The sequence below is a fragment of the Arachis hypogaea genome, chromosome 7 (assembly GCF_003086295.3).
Source record: "Arachis hypogaea cultivar Tifrunner chromosome 7, arahy.Tifrunner.gnm2.J5K5, whole genome shotgun sequence".
Classification (NCBI taxonomy): domain Eukaryota; kingdom Viridiplantae; phylum Streptophyta; class Magnoliopsida; order Fabales; family Fabaceae; genus Arachis; species Arachis hypogaea.
Genome location: NC_092042.1, coordinates 11,531,966 through 11,555,514, shown reverse-complemented (window position 1 = coordinate 11,555,514; position 23,549 = coordinate 11,531,966). Strand labels below are relative to the sequence as shown.

At 35.8% G+C, this 23,549-nt stretch overlaps 2 protein-coding genes across 2 annotated transcripts; both read right to left on the bottom strand.

Moving 5' to 3' along the window:
- Positions 1-381: 381 nt before the first annotated feature.
- Positions 382-6,123, bottom strand: LOC112702468 (protein NEDD1-like). The gene is given in 11 exon segments (XM_025753507.3): positions 382-722; positions 804-974; positions 1,191-1,385; positions 1,388-1,810; positions 2,502-3,065; positions 3,639-3,860; positions 3,980-4,045; positions 4,360-4,464; positions 4,560-4,820; positions 5,493-5,605; positions 5,745-6,123. Coding segments are annotated over 11 exon segments (2,367 nt in total). The 5' UTR covers positions 5,884-6,123; the 3' UTR covers positions 382-614.
- Positions 6,124-14,641: 8,518 nt separating this feature from the next.
- On the bottom strand, positions 14,642-18,279 carry LOC112702467 (serine/threonine-protein phosphatase PP1 isozyme 4). The gene is made up of 4 exons (XM_025753505.3): positions 17,768-18,279; positions 16,857-17,416; positions 16,503-16,721; positions 14,642-15,249 (listed from the first exon to the last, which is right to left on the bottom strand). The coding sequence occupies exons 1-3, from the start codon at positions 17,979-17,981 to the stop codon at positions 16,533-16,535; spliced, it is 963 nt and encodes a 320-aa protein (XP_025609290.1). The 5' UTR covers positions 17,982-18,279; the 3' UTR covers positions 14,642-15,249; positions 16,503-16,532.
- Positions 18,280-23,549: the final 5,270 nt, after the last annotated feature.

Here is a 23,549-nt window from a genome sequence, read left to right as displayed (position 1 = left end):
CAACTCATTTAACCTCCAACAGAATTCAATCAGCTACCATTATAATCAAATTTGGAAATTCGCAATTATTCGTCTTTTGTTAACCAAGTTGGTCTAACATAACAAAAAGTAATTATGGCTAATATTATTACAAGCCTTATTGTTTAACTTGGTTAGACTTAATTCATAAAAAAACTTGAGATGAGCATTATTCTTGATAAAAACCTGGTACATCTGTTGAGCAGTTAAATTGTGTAGCTTTAAAATATTTCAATTGATTCATACATTATTTGCCATTATATGAGGTGATTGTCTATGTCTATATCTCACGCACCTTAACAAAATATCTCACATTATATGTACAAATAACAATTTCAAAATATCAAGCCTGCAAGCCATAGATAGCCCAACAAAGAGATTCCATTCCATTTTTGAAAAACTATCATCTCTGTACATATATTGAAAGCCTTCTCTCTCTTCCAGTAACAAGCAATTCAAACACCACCCTCTAAAAGCTAATACACAATCAAGAAGCCTATAATAAGACATACAATAATTGCCAATTTGTAAAAGAAATATCACAAAGGCAATCAGCAAAAACACAACAAAAAATGATTCAACTGTATTCACATCAATCATAGCATTTGTCTGAGCTGCTGGTTTTCTTTACGAAGAGACTTTACTTCTTTCATCAACTCAGCTTGGATTTCCAGAATGTCATTCATCTTGTTTGACATTTCCATCTGTCGAATTTGACAATTAATAAAAATGGGTTGGAAGAAATAAAAGAAAATCAAAATGACTGATTAACTCTAGAGGCAAACCTCTTGCAGATGGAACTGTCTTAAAATTTCGATATGAAGGTTTCTCATATCCTCGTGTATAGATTTCTGAAAGGAATCTAGAGTTTCTTCAAGAGTTCTTTGAAAGAGTTGAAGCGTGAATGATGATCCATGTCCATCTGACTGAGATGCTTTCGGTTGTGAGCTTATTCCCTATCATCAAATTTCATAACTCAATAAAGATAAGAAAACTAAAACAACTAATATAAATATGTATTAACATACTATCATACTGGGTTCAATGAATAATTTACAGTCAGAAGCACAGTAGCAGAAGATTCTACAATGAGAAAAATGTTCTAAAAGCACACATCAATACATGCAGTAGATGAAATCATCATATCTAATTATCTTGTATGCATAACTTACATTTGCAAGGGGAAGAGAGCCAGATTCTGTTGGAGCAGATATATCAGTCTTCATCAGCAAGGTATTTAGAAGTTCTTCTCTAGTTTCTGCACCCGATTTCTTAATCTTGGGTGAACCAGATACTCCATCACTGAATGCAGAGGTAGTGCTTATCCTTTCTGCATACGTAGAAAACCTCCGAGTAAAGGATGACATTTTGGGGAATCAAGGATTCTCGGAGAATCGCTATTTGCCTGACCAAGGCTAGATTTTGTATTGATAGACAGAGGCAAAGAAGTAGGGAACATGTTATCAGAAAATCCCAGTGAAGTCTCTTGGCCTGTAGAGACATCCTTTGCACGTAAATTGGCAAAACTTAGGCTTGAACTTGTATAGGAACTGAGAGCTGATGATGAGGATGGATCATGTAATGAAGATAATGTTGACCCTGCACTTTGACTACCAGAAGCCAACATCCCCAAACGAGATGGAGCATTGACAGGCTGACGTACGAAAGCGTATTTATCAGATAACTTCTCACCACCCCAAGCTTCCGGAGGCGTGATAGAAGATGAATCTTCATTCTTTGAAGATGGAGGAGTAGTTGACCCGACAAGTGGAAAGGAAGGTTGAGTTATATCCTACACAAAATTAGTTTGCAATATGATCAGTCAAACTAGGATAATCTACCAGGCAAAAGCTAAATATTAAACCGAACTTCCGTGTGGACTGAGTAAGTGCAACAACGAATTAAAGTCAGACAACAATTTATGAACCACTTTATAACACAACTAATTGATATTCTTACATAGTAGAATTTCATTATTTTTTTATGAATTCCGGGGGGAGAGAGAGATAGAGAGAGATGCGAATAAAGACTGAATATTAGTATGATCTGATGTGACTGAGAAAGATAATGTGTTAAATAGACAAAATCCTAAGTCATATTTATCATAGTACTATACTCTTAATCCTAGCTAAATACGAAAAATCATAAAATTAAAATAGATATTAGAATTGATTCTATGCTATCATCGCAGATACGTTTTGATATTCTAGGATATGTTATATTATATGATAATTGATATCTTATTGTCTTCTTTATTTCAAAGAAAATAATTACAATCTTGCCTTTTTTCCCCCTCAACAAACCAAGTTCTTCCGTTGCATGTTAGCAAATTTAAGTGCTAGTGTGCTACACATTAACAAGTTCACTGATGGCATGGAAGATGGAAGGCAGATTTTAAATAAAGATATGTTGGACCGTGAATTGAAAGTATATAGATTAGTGGAGCAGTTAAATTCAAAATAAGGGCAATGAGAGAAACGAACCTGCTTGGCGGTTGAGGCAGATTTCCAATCTAATATTGGATGATCACTAATTCCTTCCTCTGAATTTGGAAATTTTCGACTGGACGATGGAAACAGTGACGATGAAGGTTTCTTATCTCCAAATGGGCCATCCTTCTTTGATCCATTGTCATCCCATAGTGAAGATGCTATTGGCTGAACATCCACAAGTGGGGAGAATACCTCCATGTCATCCTTGAAGTTATAACTAGAGCGTGTAGCTTGCAACCTTGACAGGTGTCCACCTGGCCATAAAGGGTTTCGTAGTGGTGTTTCTTCTGCCGTAGATGAATTCAGTATGCTTGATGTGAATCCACCGCTGGATGCTGTAAATGATGATGTGTCAATGGAAGCACTCAAACGACTTGGATTCCTTGTAGTGGACACTGATGTTGACAGAGAAACACTCGACACAGTTGCAGAAGGTAAAGGATCAGGCATAAGGATTGAATCTTCAACTGCATCTCCCACAAGAGCAGTCTCAGCAGAGCAATTTTCGTTAACAATAACTGGTTTTGACCTTTGCCAGCACAAGCTTGTCACAGCCTGTTGCATGCCATAATAATTTAGAAGAAAAAGATGACACTAAGTTTCTGAAAATAAACCAGAGAGCAAAAATCAGGAAATCAATGCTTTTAAAAGATTTCTATATTTTGATTATTTCTATATTCTTGAATGACCAAGGAACATGGGAGCACCTTAGGACATCATTAAAAGACTCCCATTATTTAAAAGATTTTTCAATTTGCATTTTTCCGTAAACATACAGACACGTTATTTGACAGATCATGAGTATATTTAGCATAGATAAGGTCACTTGTTAACCCAGATCATCGCATTAGGGAATTAAAAGAAAAGGCACAAATAAATCCATCTAGTATAGAACATTATTCATATTGCCTAACTTGCCTCATTCAGGATTGAGACAAAACTCTATATGTAAATTGGAAAGCTTATGCTAGCTTAAATAGTCCCATTAGTCCATGTCAGCATAAGATGAAAAATGCATCAGCAGCACCCAAGTGCTTGCGCTTCCTTAAGTCAATCTTATTGTCAGGTGAGATCTAACAAATCTTAAATGGATTAAAACCAGCAGATGTAGATGAGGCAAAAGATTACCTCTGAACTACCATAAGCATGAAGAACAACAAAAGGTTGTGGTTTTCCCCGAACGTCATAGAATGCCACTCGGCCATTGCTAGTTCCAGCAGCCAGCATCCAACCATCATCTCTATAGGCCAATGAGGAGAAAGGTGCTTCATGGGAAATGCAAGATGAGGGTTTTCTAGAACTGGAGTCATAAGTATATAACTTTTTGTCAAGACCCACACTAGCAAAGATCTGTCAAAGAGAGAAATATGTCAAAAAGCAAGATCATCCCAAGTTCAAGACATAAAAGAAAGGCAACAGTTTCACTGTATATATCATATAAAATTAAAACAAGCCATGAAAAATGAAACCTTGTCGTTGGATGGAGAGAAGCTAATACCAGCAGTTGGAGCAGAATGCTGCTTCATCCACGAAACCTTTTTTCCCCCCAAAACAAAGGGTAAAAGAAGCATAAAATGAATATGATCAATTCAAATAGATCCATTTGAAATAATAATAAGAAATAAGAAAGAAAGAACTTGCTACAGAAGACGGTAACTCTGTGAACGACAACAATATTAAGCTGTTGATTAAGACATGATTTAGAAGATCATATAAGAGTGCATGAGTATGTTATTCTCTAAGACTATCTAAATAGACTGCACCTCCAATTGTAAACCAAGAAAAATGGCTATTCATATATATATGTATAACGTTACAGCATGCTATACAATTACAACACATGTCATACCTTAGGGCTACGACCAGTAGTATCCCACAAATGGACTGTCCCATCATCACCAGCCGTGACTAGAAGGTGACGACTAACTCGTGAATAATCAAGAACTCTCAACATCTGGTCTTAACATTTTAAAGAAGAGAGATTAGTCTGCAAACATTGATGCAATTCCAAACACTAAGGACATAGAAGCTTCAACAAAGCAGAGAAACCTGTTGATCGGGATCTTTGAGTTCAGCAGCCCTTGCCCCAGAGGCAAGGTTATGAAGTATAAGGTCCCCACTAAGGCTGATAGAAGCCAAATGTTCATCTTTACAGTTGTACATTACACCTGTGATAGCATTAGTATGACCCCGCAGCCATTTGATACAGCGTTTCTTTTGCAGATCCCATATCCTTACAACTTGGCCACTTCCTCCAGAACAAATATATCTGGATGCCTTATTACTGAAGCAGATAGCCGATATAGACTCCTGGTTTAAAAATTAAAGGGGAAATATCAGCATGATAAAACCCCAACAGAACCAAATGAACATGCTTGATTCAAATCAAGTTACTATCAGGACCAAAACAGACAAAAGGGAGCAACCATATAATAGTAGCAAATAAATTAATATAAACCAAATACTGTATGCATCTAAGTAAGCCTAGATGCAATACAATACAACACAGACAATCTACAGTCTTGCTCACCTCGATCTTAAAGAAATTTAGAATAGATACACCAAATAAGTAACACAAGTATCTTACGAAGATGCCTCACTGCCTTTGTCATTCTTTTCATTCTTTTTATTTTCTAAAAATGCAACAAAGGGCAAGTTCAGACAAGGTAGTCTTTCCCCTGATTCATGAATCTTTTTTATCAAAGTTTCCGTTGATTTTAACATTCCACCTAACGGGTCGTTTTACTCTTAGTTATCAATGTGTCCGATGCACAAGCATAACATGACTGATATATTTAATTCTAAGGGACTACATTATAGTTTCCCGCATTGATAAATGCATGGACAAATTTAGGACTTAGGAGTCTGCTCTCTCAACCTCAGGAACTATAATGAGGATTTAAACACAAGGGCAAAGTTGGTTCTCAGTGTTATGCATATATGGGAATTACATTCTCTAAGCCCTTAACAGAAGAAGATTACCTCAATGTTATCTCCACTATCAGTGCCAGAAATGGGAATGGTCCCCATGCTTTGCCCATTCTTCCTCCACAACGAGATCTTCTTATCATCCCCAGCACTTGCCACAACCAAATCTGCAAACAAAAGACCAAAATTCACTCAGAAACAAAAATCCCCTCAATTCTATTGAATCTTGAAATTTATATGCAAACCTGCGCAAGAAGAATCAGAAAAGGTTCTAAATTTTTTTATGAGAGAATTTTAGGGACTCACTGGTGTGGTTCCACTTCACAGAATTGACTTGTGAACCGGGAGAAGGGATGTAGCTGAGGGTGCAAGGGTCGCCGGGCTTCACGGAGCAGTCGAACAGCTTCACGGTGTCGCCGCCGCTCGCCGCCAGCAACGACGCCATTTCACGGATCCGCCCCCCCAAAAAAAAGTGAAAATAAAAAACCGTTGCTTTTCTGGTCACTGTATTTTGTTAAGAGGCTTTTCTGATTTCTTTGAAGGGTTTTTCCGTTTTGGGGGGGGGGGGGGGGAAATGGGTGGGATTTATGTTTGTTTTGCGATTTGGATTTGGAAATGGTGAACCCTACAGAGAGCGAGGAGAGAGAAGTTGAAGAGAGAAAAAGGAAGGAAAAATTTGAACGACAAATAAATAGAAAGTGAGCGCCTTTTATATTATGGTTTCCACTATTTGCGACTCTCAAGTGTTGCCTTTGCTTCAAACTTCAAAAAATAATTGATATGTGTAAATTTAAAATGGAATAACTAATTAAAATGAATAAAAACTAAAGATAATGACACAACCAAAGTTGATGGAAATATATATATATATTAAGTGTAAAACGTATTTTTCTAATCATTTAACCTACAATATGTGACGATGGAAATTTTGACTTATAAAATTTTTATGTTCAATTTACAGTAATATTAAACTTTAGAATTATGATCATTTTTTATTGAAACACAATGTCAGAAAGAGTTGAGCAACATTTGCTTTTATATATATATAAAGGTGGATCTCTATTATTTTAGGAGATCGATGTTACAACACATTTTATTTATCCCTATCGATTATCTTATCAGGTGAGATTTAAAGGGTTCGAACAGAATTTGTTATTATAATATTGAATCTTTTTTTCACTATGAAAAATTTTCGAAGATCCTATCCGTACCATATTCTGATGAGCAGGATTCTCTAAAAACAGAGACAAGCTCAGAGCATACTTAATTACACTGGATAAGAAAGAAGGAAATAACACTAGCTAAGCTTTCAGATAGAGAATGGAGATTTAGAACATTTTGTAAGAAAAAATGGATATATTACAATGTTCGCTGAGATTTGAATACGACTGAAGTGAGCTCCTCTTTTTATAGAGGTCTCTGAAGGACAACAATATTTTACAGAATTTAAGCAAGCCTATTAAACAATGCCAGCCGAAAGATAAGGATAAGCCTTATCTCTTTCTGACTTTACCTAGACAAGTGACAGAGATCACTTTATTTTAGTGCACTTAATAATTGTACATAGTGGGGCATTTGTTTTAATAAATGGATGGCTAAAAATAGTCTTCTAGAAAGGTCCCATCACCGTCTGAGAAGGATGATATCTCATCACAAGCCAAGTTGACTGCTCTAAAGTCTATATCCGGGTCTTGTAAATAGGTAAGTGGATCCTCAGTATTCGCTTCATTAGGATCTTGGCCATCTTGAAAATATAGGTCATATATGTCTGAATTTGGGCCTTCAGCATCATTTGGTATCCCTGCATAGATTCTGGTTGGGCTTGGTGGCAAGGCTTATACTCTAGAACTTAGATCTTCAGAATTTAGATCTTTATTATTTGGGAGATGTCTGGATGTGCTAAGTTTGATCAGGAAAGTTCTGCCTTGATCTTGGAGTGTAAAAAGAGTACTGTCTAAATTGATTAATTATCCCTGAGGCTATGAATCTGGACTAAAATTCTTGGAGTGTAATTGGCGGAACATCTGATCGGAATGAGAGTCCTTCAATTACATCTTTATCTCCATATATTCTAGGTTGCCAAAGTTGACAAAAGTATTTGGTTAAGGCATTCAAGATTGACTTTTCATATGTAGGCCATATGGTAGAGTATCCAACAATATCAATCCTGTTCATGGTGTGTGGGTTACCACCAGTGAAATAACTTCTCTGTAAGGTGACAAAACAACAAAATTTTTGTTTTGTCTGGGAAGGTTTGTCCCACAGTTGATGGCGGTCAAGCATGTTGTATAACATTCCTCTCTATGCGTCAAGTAAAGCATACATGGAGAATAATCGAACCAAATGGGATTGCGCTTGAGTGCTATTACACAAAATATGGTATATGGGGAAGATTGGCACTATGATGGAACATGTAAATATGGAAGACAGAGTCCAGATATACCACATCATTTCTTCTGGTATAGGTCCCTGGATTATTGGGATAGTGCAGAAAGGAGTGTCCATGTTGAAGTACCTAGAGTTCGGATGGATTTGGGTTATGACAAGAAGCTGGTGTAGCCAGTTGAACATGGTTTGTCTGGCTAGGCAATCTATTTGAAACTCTGTTTGGAGTCTTGCTTTGAGAGAAAAATGGTCAATCTTTCTTCTGTATGAGTTTCTGTGAAGTGGCAATCAGAAAATGGAATGGTGTATGGAGAATTGTGTGTACTCGTGGTGCAAATGTAAAAGACTAGTTTTGGGATTGGTTCTTTGGTAGGCCTAGATAGGAAATCATCAAGTGTGTTTTGGTGTCGCTTTATGTGTTTTACCTTAAATTTATAACGGAAAAACCAGCCTTTTCATTGCAAAAGTTGAGAGTCTGGCAGGATCTTTTTCTTTATTTCCAGCATTGATGAGAGAGAAGTGTTATCCATCTCCACAGTAAAATGATAAGAATTGAGGTGGAAATTGAATTTTTCTATCCCACGTTTAACAACAAGGATTTCTTTGTAAGTGGCATGATAGTGTTTTTCTAATTCTTTGAACTGTCTGCTAGCATGCGCACATCCATCAAAGATTATGTTGAAAGAACAAGTGGCTCTGTACACAAAGAGATTATGTGGTAGAACAAGTGGCTGAACTCAGAAACCGGCTCTCTACACAAGCTTTTCAACTTGACCAAAAACTCAAAACCTATATTGACAATAGGTATTTTGGCCCAAAGCTCTATAAGAAAAGTAGAGAACTATACCAAGTTAAAGCCCAGCTCCGCCAGATTGAGATGGACAAAGACAAATTGGGTGTACCTCAGGCATTGGCTATAGATCCATTATCCATGTACCCTAAACCATATCCATCATATTCACCTGTCCTATTTCCCTTAACATATTCACCACCTAAAACTCCAAATTATGAATCCATCTTTAAATCCATTTATCATTTAGCCAGACAAGGCAACACCAAAAAATCTCTCTCCTCAAGGACGACGTTATTCGTCTCAGCCACAGCTACCTCTCCAACCCAGACCTTATCCTCCCTGAAGTCCAAAAAATTTATTAGAAAAGATACACCCTTTGATCGCCTACAAAAGATAAGGGCATCAAAAAAGGATCATCTACCCCAGGCCGAACAATTAATACCCTTACTCTGAATAATTAATCAGACATTGAAGAAACCACTGATGAATCTGCAGAAGAAACTGCTGAATGGTCAGAAGAAGATTATGTAACAGACCTTTGAGCAATATCCATGGTCAATCTAGTAGAAGAAGAAGAGGTAGAAATAGCCTCTGAAAAAGATGAACCAACAACTTCAATTGATCCTCCACAGACAGGATCTTCTGAATTAAAAACTTCCAGCAAATGGTTTACCTTTAATGATATTCCAGCTTCAAGATACAGAGAAAGGTTAAATAAATTTGATGCTTGGATTGAAACCAACATGGCTAATCCAAATTTTTCAAGTAGACAAGTCCTTGCAGATTTCATAAATCGGATGACTGGCAACCTCCGAGAATGGGTTAATAACCTTTCTGAGTATAAAAGACTCCAACTCATCAATAGTACTCCTCCTCGGTTTTTGGGAGTACTATACCAGGAATTCTTGAGAGATATTACAATTATCCAGAAAAGAAATTTCCAAGAGTATTTTGAAATGAAGTGTTGCTCACTCAATAGGAAGGACTTAGAAAAACATTACAAAAGGATGGCTGCTAAATATTATCCCCTTGGAGGAAATAATAATCCACCACTCAAACAAGTCTTCATGGCATCCCTGCCAAATGAACTCTAGCCAGAACTACAACGGATGATGATGACTCTTCGTAAAGAAGTAGCTACCACCACCATTGGAGAAATATACCAACTGGCTCTAGCTGTCTTGAATAAACTATGTGAACAACAACAGATGTTCAAACGGCTCAATCAAAATTCAGGCAAACTCAAAGGGGCATGTAATAAATCCTACTTGAAGATCAAATGCAAAGAACCTGGCCTCTGTGAATGTAAGCCAAAAAAGAAGACAAATTGGCAGCAACAATCCAAAACAATCCGACAGGAGACATTCAAAAGGGGTAGAAGAAAGGAAAGATCTTTCCGCTATTTCAAAAGAAAAAACCTCCATAGCAAAAAATCAAACAAATGCTTCATTTGCGAAAAACAGGGTCACTTTGCTAAATCATGTTCCAACAAGAAAAAGAAAGAAATAAAAATGCTTCAGGCTTTGATGGATGTAACCTCCATAAAAGATGAAGAAGATCTTGAATCAGTATTTGAAGAGCAAGAAGACAAAGATGGTAATACCCAATATGTTTTTCAAGACTCTGGCTCGGAAGAAAGTAGTTTAGAGGATGATTTCTCACCAAAGAGATCAATCTTTACAATAGCTTTCGTCACCACAAGAATTCCTAAAGGATCAAAAATCTCAAAAGAAGAACTTGAATATCTTGGGTCTTTAGGAATAAAGCAGATTGATGGTACTCCCGGACCTTTTTTACTTAAAGGTCAAAACTTTCATCTATGACAAATCACTGAAAGTTGTTGCACTGATGGATACTGGATCTCGTACCACTGTCCTAAAACTACATGTCTTACCTAAAGAAATGTAGGCGCCTTTCCATAAGAGGTTTTTAGCGGCCAACAACGAAGTCTTCACCATCAATCTAATTTCCAAAAAACCTATTGGATTGGAAATATTCGTAGGTCAGACCACTTGGCTCAGGGTATTGGGAAGTTATCTCCTAGAAAAAGATGTCCTGTTTGGATTCGATGCTTTTTTTGAACCCATAAGCTACATATTAAACCCACTGGCCTAAGTTACAAAAGACAGTTCTTGCCTTACACAAAAATACAAAGCATCCTTGAAATCTAGAAAGCTCCAGATGAATATAAGGAGGTCCAGCAACAACTCCTTAATGCTTGTTGTGACAGTCATGATCAATTCAACCACCCTGCACCTTTGTGGAAGAATCCAGATTTTTATGTTCGCCTTCTTTTTAAAAAGAATGAGGACATCAACCCAACAAGGGCCACACACTCAGGGATGAATCTTGAAGATCTCAGGTTGGCAAGAGCTGAATGTGCAACTCTTCTTGTTCAAGGAATAATTGAACCAACCAATTCTAACTAGGCATGTCAAGCCTTTTATGTTGAAAAAGGGGCTGAGCAAAATAGAGAAAAAAAAGGCTTGTTATTTATTACAAGCCGCTCAATGTCTTTTTGCAAGACGACAAATTCTCTCTACCAAGAATCCTAGTCATTAAACAAAGGCTAACTGGAGCAAAAATATTCAGCAAGTTTGATCTAAAAGATGATTTTTGGCAAATAGGGCTTCATCTTGAAAATAGATAAAAGACAATCTTTTGCATTCCTGAAGCCCAATATCAGTGGATAGTAATGCCATTCGGACTCAAAGTGACCCCATCTCTCTTCCAAAAAACAATTATCAAAATCTTTGAGCCCATTTTACATTCCACACTCATTTACATTGATGACATCCTACTGTTCTCAAAAATAATGAAGCCCATAAGGCACTTATGGCCCAATTCACTCAAATCATTAAAGATCGGAGAATCATGATATCATAAAAAAAGAGCTCCCTTGCTTAAACAAAAATTGAGTTCCTCGGGATGGTCTTCAAAAATGAATTTTTTCAACCAGGAAATCATATTGCCAAAGAATTAATTCATTTTCCTGATGAAAATATGACAGTCAAACAAAGTCCAATAATTATTGGGAATTACAAATTACATTAGAGACTTTATCTATATGTGACCAGACACACCAGCCAGCTATCAAAACTCTTAAAAAAGAAAATCCCGCCATGAGGACTTGAACAAACCATAGCTGTCAAAACCCTGAAGAAGATAACACAAGATCCTCCTCCTCTAAAGATTCCTACCACAGGAAAAAAATATTACAGACAGATGTTAGTGATGAATTTTGGGGAGCTGTGTTGCTTGAATAAATTGATGGGACAAGACACTACTGTGTGCATGCTAGCGAACAGTTCAAAGAATCAGAAAAAAACTACCATGCCACTTACAAAGAAATCCTTGCTGTTAAATGCAAGATAGAAAAATTCAATTTCCACCTTAGTTCTTATCATTTCACTGTAGAGATGGATAACACCTATTTCCCATCAATGCTGAAAATCAAGAAAAAGATCCTGCCAAACACTCAACTTTTGCGATGAAAAGACTTATTTTTTCATTATAAATTTGAGGTAAAACACATAAAGGGACACCAAAACACACTTGATGATTTCCTATCTAGGCCTACCCAAGAACCAATCCCAAAACCAGTCCTTTACATTTGCACCATGAGTATACACAATTCTTCATACACCATTCAATTTCCTGATTGTTCGCTTCACAGAAGCCCATACAGAAGAAAGATTGGCCCTTTTTCCCTCAAAGCAAGACCCGAGACAGAGTTTTAAATAGACTGCCTAGCCAGACAAATCCTGTTCTACTGACTACACCAGCTTCTTGTCATAATCCAAATCCATCCGAATCCCAGGTACTTCAACATGGACACTCCTTTCTGCACTATCCCAATAATCCAATTCCCTATACCAGAAGAAATGATGTGGTATATATGGGCTCTGTCTTCCATATTTACATGTGCCATCATAGTGGCAATTTTCCCCATATACCATATCTTGTGTAATAGCACTCAAGCACAATCCTATTTGGTTCGATTATTCTCCATGTATGCTCCACTTGACGCATGGAGAGGAATGTTATACAACATGATTGACCGCCATCAACTGTGGGACAAACCTTTCCAGGCAAAACGAAAATTCTGTTGTTTTGTCACCTTACAGAGAAGTTACTTCACTGGTGGTAACCCACACACCATGAACAGGATTGATATTGTTGGATACTCTACCATATGGCCTACAGATGAAAAGTCAATCTTAAATGCCTTGGCCAAATACCTTTGTCAACTCTGACAACCTAAAATATATGGAGATAAAGATGTAATCAAAGGACTCTCATTCAGATCTAATGTTCTGCCAATTACACTCCAAGAATTTCAGTCCAGATTCATAACCTCAGGTATAATTAATCAATTTGGACAGTACTCTTTTTACACTCCATGATCAAGGCAAAACTTTCCTGATCAACCTAGCACATCCAGACATCTCCCAAATAATGAAGATCTAAATTCTGAAGATCTAAGTGCTAGAGTATATGTCTCGCCACCAAACCCAACCAGAATTGATATAAGGATACCAAATGATGCTAAAGGCCCAAATTCAGACATATATGACCCATATTTATAAGATGCCCAAAATCCTAATGAAGCAGGATCCATTTACCTATTTACAAGACTCGAATATAGACTTTAGAGCAGTCAACTTGGCTTGTGATGACACATCATCCTTCTCAGATGGTGATGGGACCCTTCTAGAAGACTATTTTAAGCCGTCCATTTTTTAAAACAAATGTCCCACTATGTATAATTATTAAGTGCACTAAAATAAAGTGATCTCTGTCACTTGTCTAGGTAAAATCAGAAAGAGATAAGGCTTATCCTTATCTTCCAGCTGACATTGTTTAATAGGCTTGCTTAAATTCTGTAAGATATTGTTGTCCTTCAGAGACCTCTATAAAAAGAGGAGCTCACTTCAGTTGTATTCGGATCTCAGCGAACATTGTAATATATTCACTTTTTCTTACAAAATATTCTAAATCTCCCTTCTCTATCTAAAAGCTTAGTTAGTGTTATTTCCTTCTTCCTTATCCAGTGTCATTAAATATGCTCTGTGCTTGCCTCTATTTCTAGAGGATCCTGCTCATCAGAATATGGCACGGATAGGATTCACGAGAATTTCTCATAATGGAAAAAAGACTCGATCTTATAATACCAAATTCTGCTCAGACCCTTTAAATCTCACTTGATAAGGTGATTGATAGGGATAAGCAAAAATTGTTGTAACATCGATCTCCTGAAGTACTTGAGATCCACCCTTGTGGTATTTTTAAATATTAAAAACGTCTTTTGTTTTTACTTTTTTTTTAAAATAAGATATTATTAGCTTTTAGAAAAAACAAATAATTTATTTTTTTAAAAAATACTTCTTAAAAAAAAACGTATCTAAATAGATTTTAAATTGAATAAAAATATTTTATTTTAAAAAATACTTTTTTCACTCAAAAAATATATAAATGAAGCCTAGAAACAACAAAACTAAAAAAATATAAACAAAATTATTTATCTATTTTTGATATTTATCGTCAACAACTAAAAGAATTAACACACCTCTCCTTGTAGCTATTGAATAAGGTATAGTATTTTTTAAAATTTTAATTTAAGTTTTCAAACAAATTGATTTTTGTTTTATTTAATATTTACAAGTGAAATTCATTCGTGCATGAATATAGGTAAGAAACGAATAGAGTAAACGCATGAGAGATTACACATGAAAACATCATTATATATATATATATATATATATATATATATATATATATATATATATATACACATTACGGTTGGAAACTATTTTTCATTCCTTTAACAAATTTTATATGCTCTAATTTATAATATCCGTCTTTTACCAAATTTTAAAAATGTCATATCCATCATGAAATTTAAACAATATGCACATAACAATTTTGTATTCCAACCATCAATTATCAAATTAGTCACTCATATAAAATATATATTTAAAATAAATTAAAATTCACCTATATTTATATACAAATAATACACAGATGCATGATAACTGAGTGAATATTATTGTTGGTTAATCTGGTATTTCTTTGGCAGAGTGAAAATGTAACATCTAACTTTTAAGTCTCAAAGTTGAAGCTCAAAAAATTAGAGAAGCTTTGAATCCATGCAAAGAACGGAACACACATGTTCCTAACAAGGAAAAAGTTCTAAATTTCCTTAACTAGCATAGGATCTTCAATGAACACCACACGAAATTACAAAACAATATAAAAACATTAAAATCATTAAACTAAATCCGACAATGGCATCTTTAGTGTGTCAATAAAATTGGGTAAAAAAGTTACCACATTCAGCTCTATCTTCGGAACAAAGGAGGCTATTTCCCTGACCCATCTACAACACATACATGTACATAATGGGTTGCAGAATAATTAGGCAGAAAATGAAAGAGAAAAATAAAAAATAAAAAAATAAAACAAAGCTTTTGCTTGTGACCATCCAAATCCAACTGTGATTAAAATCCTACAATTTGCACTTTATAGTCCCGCCTCCATGGATTGAATGTAGCATTAAACTCCATCATCGTCTTAAAATCGGATAGAACTGAAGACCAGGCAATCTACACCATCTTCTGATTTTAACTTAACCTAACCATTAGGAGAATTCATAATGTAAAAGTTGATGGATAATCATAATAATAAATAAATATATTAAAGAAGCAAAAATTCAGAACAGAACAAAGTTTTTGCTTGTTAATAACAAATATTGAACTACAAGTTGTGTCATAGTGATCCATCAAAAACTCATAATAGAATGACCAAGAAAACTAGTGCCACATGACATTCAAGAACAAAGCTAAAAGAATGGAAACAAAAAAAGCAAAGCTAAAGGAATACCAATGAGACGTGTCCTGTAAAACACATAACAATGTTCCTAACTGTGATGATCTAAGCAAATGTCAAGGCTAATCAAGACTGTTACATTCCCATGCAATGCTCACCAAACCAACCAAAAAAGAGGACCTCATTACGTAAGGATCTGACACGAGGAGAAGTATGTCTTTACCATGAAAACAGAGGGGTTGTATCTGTTGTGTAGAATTTGAACACTTACCTCCAAGTCACAATGCTTAGCAAAAAGTGTTTGTGACCAAGGATCACCATCTAAACATTTTAATAACAAATTAACGAGAGATCCAAAATTAATATCTATCATTTTAGAATACAAATGCTCTTGTAAAATCTTCAAACAAGTTTATTTGTTTGTTTTGAAGAACATAAAAAAAATGATGAAATCCCTAATTGACAAAAAGACCTCATGTGGGAACATCTTAAAAAGTAAAATAATAGGTGATCCCTTTAAATCAAAATAACAAAATCTTACTTGTGCCTTCAAACCATCAAGCAAAAGAAATCAAACCAAATACTATGCATTTAGAAGATTTAGACTTAATTGATGACATTATCTCAGATTATTATCTTTCTAGGGTAAAATAGTCCGACTTTAATGCATGTCACTATTAAGCCGCTTTTTTGTTCTATATAAACCCCTTTCTTGCTCGAAGGACCTTGATTAAGAGTGGTTTGGCAAGTTGAATGTATAGTCATTATTCTCACTCTATGTTTAGGTTCTAAAAGTTAACAATTAACTCTCTAACTAGCCAACCCTAATGAGCTATGGAGCTATAAGAATTGTGTCATTTAACTGGATTTGCTACATAAAGATTTGCAATAAAAACCATAAGATAAAAGATTTGATATTGACAATGTGAGAGAGAGAGTAACAGTTTGTAGCAAGAGTTTCTCCTTATGGTGTTCTGTTATTCGAGAAAACTATATTGAGATAAACCAACTAGATCACCCATGTTTTCTAAAAAATCTCAAATAAGCAATAGTTGTACCTTAATTAAGCAACACTTTTGTGCCAACCATCAAATCTTGTTTGCCATTCCGAACTTTATCTTTTTCTCTGCAGGCTTGAGAATTTGAAAGGAACACATCAAGTTTTCATCTACACTCATCATGGCACCAGCATTGTCAAACTCGCCACAGTAGTTTGGAGCCGAAAATATTGTAACAAGTTGCCTTTCAGCAAAAAATTCATATCCATCCTCTACAACCTATAGAAAAAGTCATATAATGTCAACTTCCAATAAACCACCAAATGTTCTAGCATTTTTATAGAGAAGATAAATGGGATTAACTAAAAAGAAGGACACAGAGGGTGACACGGGGACAAAGGTATACATCATGACCTGATGAGCACGACAAATAAGGTCCAAGTCATGCTTTGTCAAAAACTCCGCAACCTTATCCGGGCCAAATGTGTAAGAAACTCCTCTGTCATTCATACCCCAACCCTTCACATCTCTACCCGGATCAGACCAAAGCAGATCACAAAGCAAGCCAGTGTCTGGAATAGCAGTAGGACGCGGCAAATTCCTAATTTGATCCAAGTTTGTGAGTTCAGGGGAAAGGCCACCATGCATGCACAGTATTTTATCATCTATAAGGGCTGCCACAGGCAGACAGTTAAAAGAATCCGTAAAGGCTTTCCAGAGCCGCACATTGAACCTCCGCTTACATTCGTCGTAGAATCCATATATCCTATTGATGGAAGCACACTCATGATTTCCCCTCAACAAGAAAAAGTTTTCCGGATACTTGATTTTATAGGCAAGCAAGAGGCATATAGTTTCCAAGCTCTGCTTCCCGCGATCGACATAGTCTCCTAAAAAGAGATAATTAGCACTGGGAGGTAAACCTCCATACTCAAAGAGCCTCAACAAATCACTGTACTGCCCATGAATATCACCTGAAAGATGCAAAGTTCAACAAAACTTCTCTCAATTCTCAACAACAAATTAATAGTGTTCTAAACAACTGCAAATGAATATCTCGAACTGGAGAATGAGAATGCTGAAACACTGAAATAACAAGAAAACCTAGAGAGAAAAATAAAAATAAAAATTAAAAAAATCATATTTTGACACCACCCCACAATTTTATATCTCCCAATACAAAAAGGGTTGCCCACATTTTATTCACCCTTTCAAACCAACCAAGGATACCGTAAAAAGGTAGCAGCTTTAAACCCTAGACAAGAAAAAAAACTAATAATAACAACAAATAATGAAAATTAAAAGGGAATGGGGGAACAAAATACCACAAATCTTGATGGGGGCTTCGAGTTCTAACAAATTAGGCTGTTGAAGGAAGATATCTCTGGAAGCAACACAAAGCTGCTTGATCTCGGCTTCAGAGAGCTGAACCTGCTTTCCAGGTCTGGCCAATCGGACCTCCGTAAGGCGGCGGATTATGTCGTCAAGAATTGCTTCATCAATCCCTTGTTGCTGTTGCTGTTGTCCTGCGTTGCTCATCGCAGCAACAAGATGATCAATAATCCGAATAATAGCTGGTAACAAAAATTGAAAACCGCTTCAGTCTCACTCACTCACACTCTGTTCTTCTTCAGTTTATTTTTTTTATTTTGAAGAAACAAAAATAAAAAGAACAATTTTTTTTTCAGTTGTCGCCAAGAATCAAAGGGGGTGAAGTGCTTTTCCCTTTCTTCGTGTATACTGTTTGTTTGTTTCTGTTTTTGAGAATTTGAGTTGTGTTTGCTCTCTCCGTCTCTCTGTTTTTTTTTTCTCAATAAAATTTGTACATTTATTATTTAATGTTATTAATTAAATTATTTAGGTTTTATGGAAGGGATTATGGAAGCCCATAAAGCCCAATTTTATGCCCAGGTTTTTTTTAATACTAACAAATATATATTTTATTTTTGAAGTTAGTTTTATTTTGTTTTAATTTTATCCCAAAAAAAATTATTTATATTAATATATTCTCAGTTAAATTTTTAAAAAATTTAGGACTAATCTAACAATAATATATGACAACTATTTTTTATTTGTTTGTATTGATGTTGTTTTTGGAAAATTATTATTGAATTGATCCTAAATTTTTTTAAAAATTACCTATCAGGGTGTATTTGATGCAAATCAAAAACTTTTGAGATAGAATTGAAATAAAATAAACCTTAGAAATATGTTTTAAATTTTTAGCAAATTTCAAAAACAAAAAAATATACTTTACCTATTTTAATATATAAATTATAAAATTGGAAAATTTTTAAGATAATTGCAGTGAGAATTGAATGATTTTTAAAGGACTCAACTGTGTTTGCAAGTTTGGTTTTGAAAGCTTGTAGGGAGAAGGAAAAGGTTTTTTTTTTTTTTATATTGACTAGAAAGAAGGAAAAGGTTTTGGATCATCAAACCTTGTTTAAAAGTTTAATTATTGGAAAGGAAAGAGTTTTTGAGTTTTTTTTTTAACCTTCAAACTCTTTTATTTTTAAGTTTCTCCAATTTTATGAGATTTAAATTATATTTTTATTCCTAATAAATTATTATATCATCTTCTGTTTTTTTATTTCTAATATTCAAATAAAGGATAAAATTACAAAATTGTATAATAAATTATTAATTTATACACTAAAAATTAGTTATTATATCTTTATGTGTGTATTTTATACAAATAACTCATTTATTTTTATAGACGTATCATGATGTTAAATTAAATTATTGATCTTTAGTTTGCTTTTATTTATAAATTCTTAATTATGTGTTTCTATTTATGGTATTTCATGAAAAATATTAATTGTTTGAATTGGTTTTCTACTTGATGTGATAATGATAGTTAAGATAATCAAGTTGAGTTGGTCAAATGATTAGTGTTCATACACTGGCCCAACGCTATGGCCTAGGTCCAGATACGCCAAAAGGCCCAATGCAAAGATTGGCCTTTGTTATTCACCGACCTCTTTAAAAGAGGTCGGACTCAACACAGACTTCTCTCCAAAGAAGTTGGGCTCAAGAGATAGCTGGCAGATAACACTTATTCAAATAAGTAACTGCCCCTGAAATCTCTCAACCCACTTCTAGAAGGCATATCTCAACAATCCCTAGATAAAGGGACGGTTATCCACCTAAAAAGGTGGCACTACTCCAACGGTGGTTATTGGATCACCACTATAAATACCCTGACACTCCTCAGGTATACCCTGACACTCCACCCCCCATCTCTTGGAACACACAACTCGGAGGCGGCTCAACCAAGTCGGAGACCACACTCCTCCAGCGCTTGGGCCTCAAACAAGTCCAACCACCGTCCGGTTCTAGGTAAGCCCCGGAACATTGGCGCCGTTGCCGGGGACCCGGAGCTCAATCCTTGATAATGGCGGATGATCAACAAGATGGTCGGACAACCTCTCGACATGGATAAGATGAAAGCATGTTAAAAAGAAGCTGGAATACAGTTTCTATGGATACCAGAAATCCCGTAAAAACTTCTCCCAATGGGCAGAGGATATCAAATAGGGATGATGATTCTACTTCCACAGTTAAATTGGATTAAAAGAGAAGAAAGCACCGTCCCAAGGCCATTGTAGAAGGCAAACCAAGACGAACTCGAAAGCCAATTGAATAAAAGAATTTTCAATTCAGAAAATTCAATTGGCAAAAGAAGTTACGTGAAAAAAAAAAAGACGAACTCGAAAGCCAATTGAATAAAAGAATTTTCAATTCAGAAAATTCAATTGGCAAAAGAAGTTACTTGAAAAAAAAATGAATTCGAAAGCCAATTGAATAAAAGAATTTTCAATTCAGAAAATTTAACTGGCAAAGGAAGTTACGTAAAGAAAAAAAAAAAGAGGAAAAGGGAACGGGACTAATCCCAACCTCTTCGTATTGATAGGATGGACAATGACATCTGTGCCGACTTACAATCTCGGAAAAGTCCATGATACCCACTCATGGAATGGAGCAGTTGCATGTTCCAAATTCACAGGTTTTATAAATAAATAAAATATCCCATATTAGTCAGTAATTGAAGAAAGAAGGGAAAACGTTGTTGATAAAAACAATGAAACCTTTCTTTTCAACTCATGCCAAAAAGTGCAGCATCAATCCATTTGAATGCAACCCAATCCGACAATGAAGTGATGAATCCAGTTTTTTCCTCATTAGATTCACATATCAATTACAACAGAGCAGTGAATAACACGAAAAATTCACATGGTACATCTATCGTTGGTTGCTCAGAAATTACACCACTGCCAATGAATATGGAAAAAAATATTCCTGCGGTAGAATTTGATGTTGTTTGCACACCAATAAAGATGGATGTCTTCCAGGAAGAAAACTGGAATCCGATCCAAAGAAAAAAGAAAGTCGGAGCGACAAAGGCCCAGTCTTCATTGGAGGGAATGATGGTCAGACTTTTCTTCAAAGGTCGGATGAGTTGGGAGCTCACCAAAGAAAATCCGACCTCTTTCTGAGAGCTCACGAATAAAAGTCCGACCTCTTTTAAAGGTCAGACTTTACAACAAGGTCGGATGAGTTGGGAGCTCACCAAAGAAAATCCGACCTCTTTCTGAGAGCTCACGAATAAAAGTCCGACCTCTTTTAAAGGTCAAACTTTACAATAAGGTCGGATGAGTTGGGAGCTCACCAAAGAAAATCCGACCTCTTTTAGAGAGCTCACGAATAAAAGTCCGACCTCTTTTAAAGGTCAGACTTTACAACAAGGTCGGATGAGTTGGGAGCTCACAAAGAAAATCCGACCTCTTTTAGAGAGCTCATGAAGAAAGTCCGAGCTCTTTTAAAGGTTAGACTCTACAACAAGGCCGGATGAGTTGGGAGCTCACAAAGAAAATCCGACCTCTTTTAGAGAGCTCATGAAGAAAGTCCGACCTCTTTTAAAGGTTAAACTCTACAATGAGGTCTAAAACCTCATTGCTCAGAAGAATCCGACCTCTTTAGATTCGACAAGGAAAAAATCCGACCTCGTTTTGGAGTCTGTAAAAATCCGACCTCTTTCACGATCAACTCTACAATGAGGTCAAAAACCTCAAAGAATATCAGAAAGAGATTCTGACTTCTTTTAAAGATCAGAGTCTACAATGAGGTCGAAAACCTCCAAGCTTAGAAAGAAAGCTCGACCTCTTTCCAAGCTTAGAAAGAAAAATCCGACCTCTTCTAAAGATCCAAGCTTATGAAGATAATTTGACCTCCTCTGAGGATTCAAGTCTACAAATAAAAATCCGACTTCCTTTAAGAGCTTACAAAGAAAAGTCCGACTTCTTTCTTGAGACCAAAATCGGACGAAGAAAGGCCAACACCAAAAAGATCCCAACAAAGTCACTTAAGACTTGAAAAAGAACTACTACAACATACTCGACTTACTCGAAAACAATCTACCTAGATTGTGCCATGTCTACAACAAAAAGGGATACTACAGCTAAAAAGTGCACCTTACTTCCTGATGCACACCTTTTTGAAGTGACAAGATCCAAAGGGTGTAAGAAGTTATAAATACAAATCGTGGTCTAACCTCATTAAGCCACTTGTACTAAAACAAGCTGGCAAGGGGCAAACCTGAAACGAATTGCAAAAATAACTTGAGGACAGCGTGACCATAATCAAACATCAATACGAAGAGGATGTAAACCCGACCTCACAACAATTTGTTTAAAACAAATTGAAAAAAGGATGGCGATTTATAAGAATGCCTCCTCGAGTCAAGAGATAAGGATCTGACCTTACTAAGTTGACACAACAAGTATAAAACAAGTTGTCCGACCTCCCAAAAAGAGAGTCCAAAATAACTTGTAAAAATCACATAGCAACAAATAATAAGATTCAAGAATGGCATGACTGAATACTCGAGTCCGACTTTATGAAGCTCGATCTCGAGTAGGGGCACTGGCTTATCATGAAAGCTAAAGTCCAAAATTATTAAAAACTAAAGACAACATTCTACAATGATGCTAGAGCACGAAAGAAGAACGTGACCCCCTTCCAGAAACCTGAGAGCAAACTCAGATAAGGAAAGAGCTCTTGAAACAAAGGATGGCTACGAGATTCGCCGCAAAAGACCTCATCTTGATAAGAAAAAATATCAGGCTACTGAGTTCGGGCGAATGAAAGCTGACAACAAAAAGGATAGGACCCTACAAGATTACTGAGATCTTAGGAAAAGGTTATTACAAGGTGACTGACTTAAACAACACCGAGCTACCAAGGTCGTGGCATGCTTGTAACATGAAAAGGTACTAAAAACAAACTCTACTCCCTGATGTACTCTTTTTCCAACTTCATGATTTTTTCCCAAAAATTAAAGGATTTTTTCTGAAGAAGGGTTTTTAACGAGGCATCGTAGTAGAGACTAAGGGATCATAGATAGTGAAAAACCCTTAGTAGCAATAAAAGTACCTTCGCAAATAAATAAAGATCTTTTATCTCTTATAAATTCCTTCTCGTTTTTCTTTCTTTCTACGAAACGCACCGACTTAAGCTCGACAAAGCGTGAAAATCCCATGAACCGACCTAGATGGTCGTCAGGATAAAACGACGAGGTACAAGTCGGTGTAAAGAGGTTATAAAAGTCGATCGTAGTAAACTCGGAAATTATCTGACTTACAAGTCGGAAAAACCGAGAAAAAAGGAAACGCATCGCAAAAATAACCTAAATCATAAGAGCTCAATAAATCAAAAATTGAGTATAAGGAATACCAAAAAGAGATCAGGAAACCTATTGAAAGCACTAAGGCAAAAGGTTGTCCCGAGTTGTTAAGGAAAACTTAACTTAAAGAAAGGGACAGTCAGCCAAGAAAAAGGTTTTTCAAAACAAAGATCAAAAAGGTTTTTTCTAAGATTACTGAAATCTTAGAAAAGGGCTACTACAAAGTGTCTAATTTCGAGGGTGAAAAACTACCCAGGTCGCAACACACCTCCAACATAAGGAGATAAAACAACTCCTTATGAAAATTGATTTTCTACAATTAACACACACCAATTGAAGCTCGATAAACCGCCAAAATCACGGGCCGATCATATAGAAATCGCCTGGATGAAGCGACGAGGAACCAATTGATGGAAAGAAGT

What these genes read in the sequence shown, in the direction of transcription:
- LOC112702467 (XM_025753505.3), bottom strand. Translation starts at nt 17,981, where the DNA reads ATGAGCAACGCAGGACAACAGCAACAGCAACAAGGGATTGATGAAGCA. An exon ending in AGCCCCCATCAAGATTTGTG is followed by an intron (nt 17,417 to 17,767) that starts GTATTTTGTTCC and finishes TGCATCTTTCAG; the next exon opens with GTGATATTCATGGGCAGTAC. An exon ending in TTATTTGTCGTGCTCATCAG is followed by an intron (nt 16,722 to 16,856) that starts GTCATGATGTAT and finishes CTTTTTCTATAG; the next exon opens with GTTGTAGAGGATGGATATGA.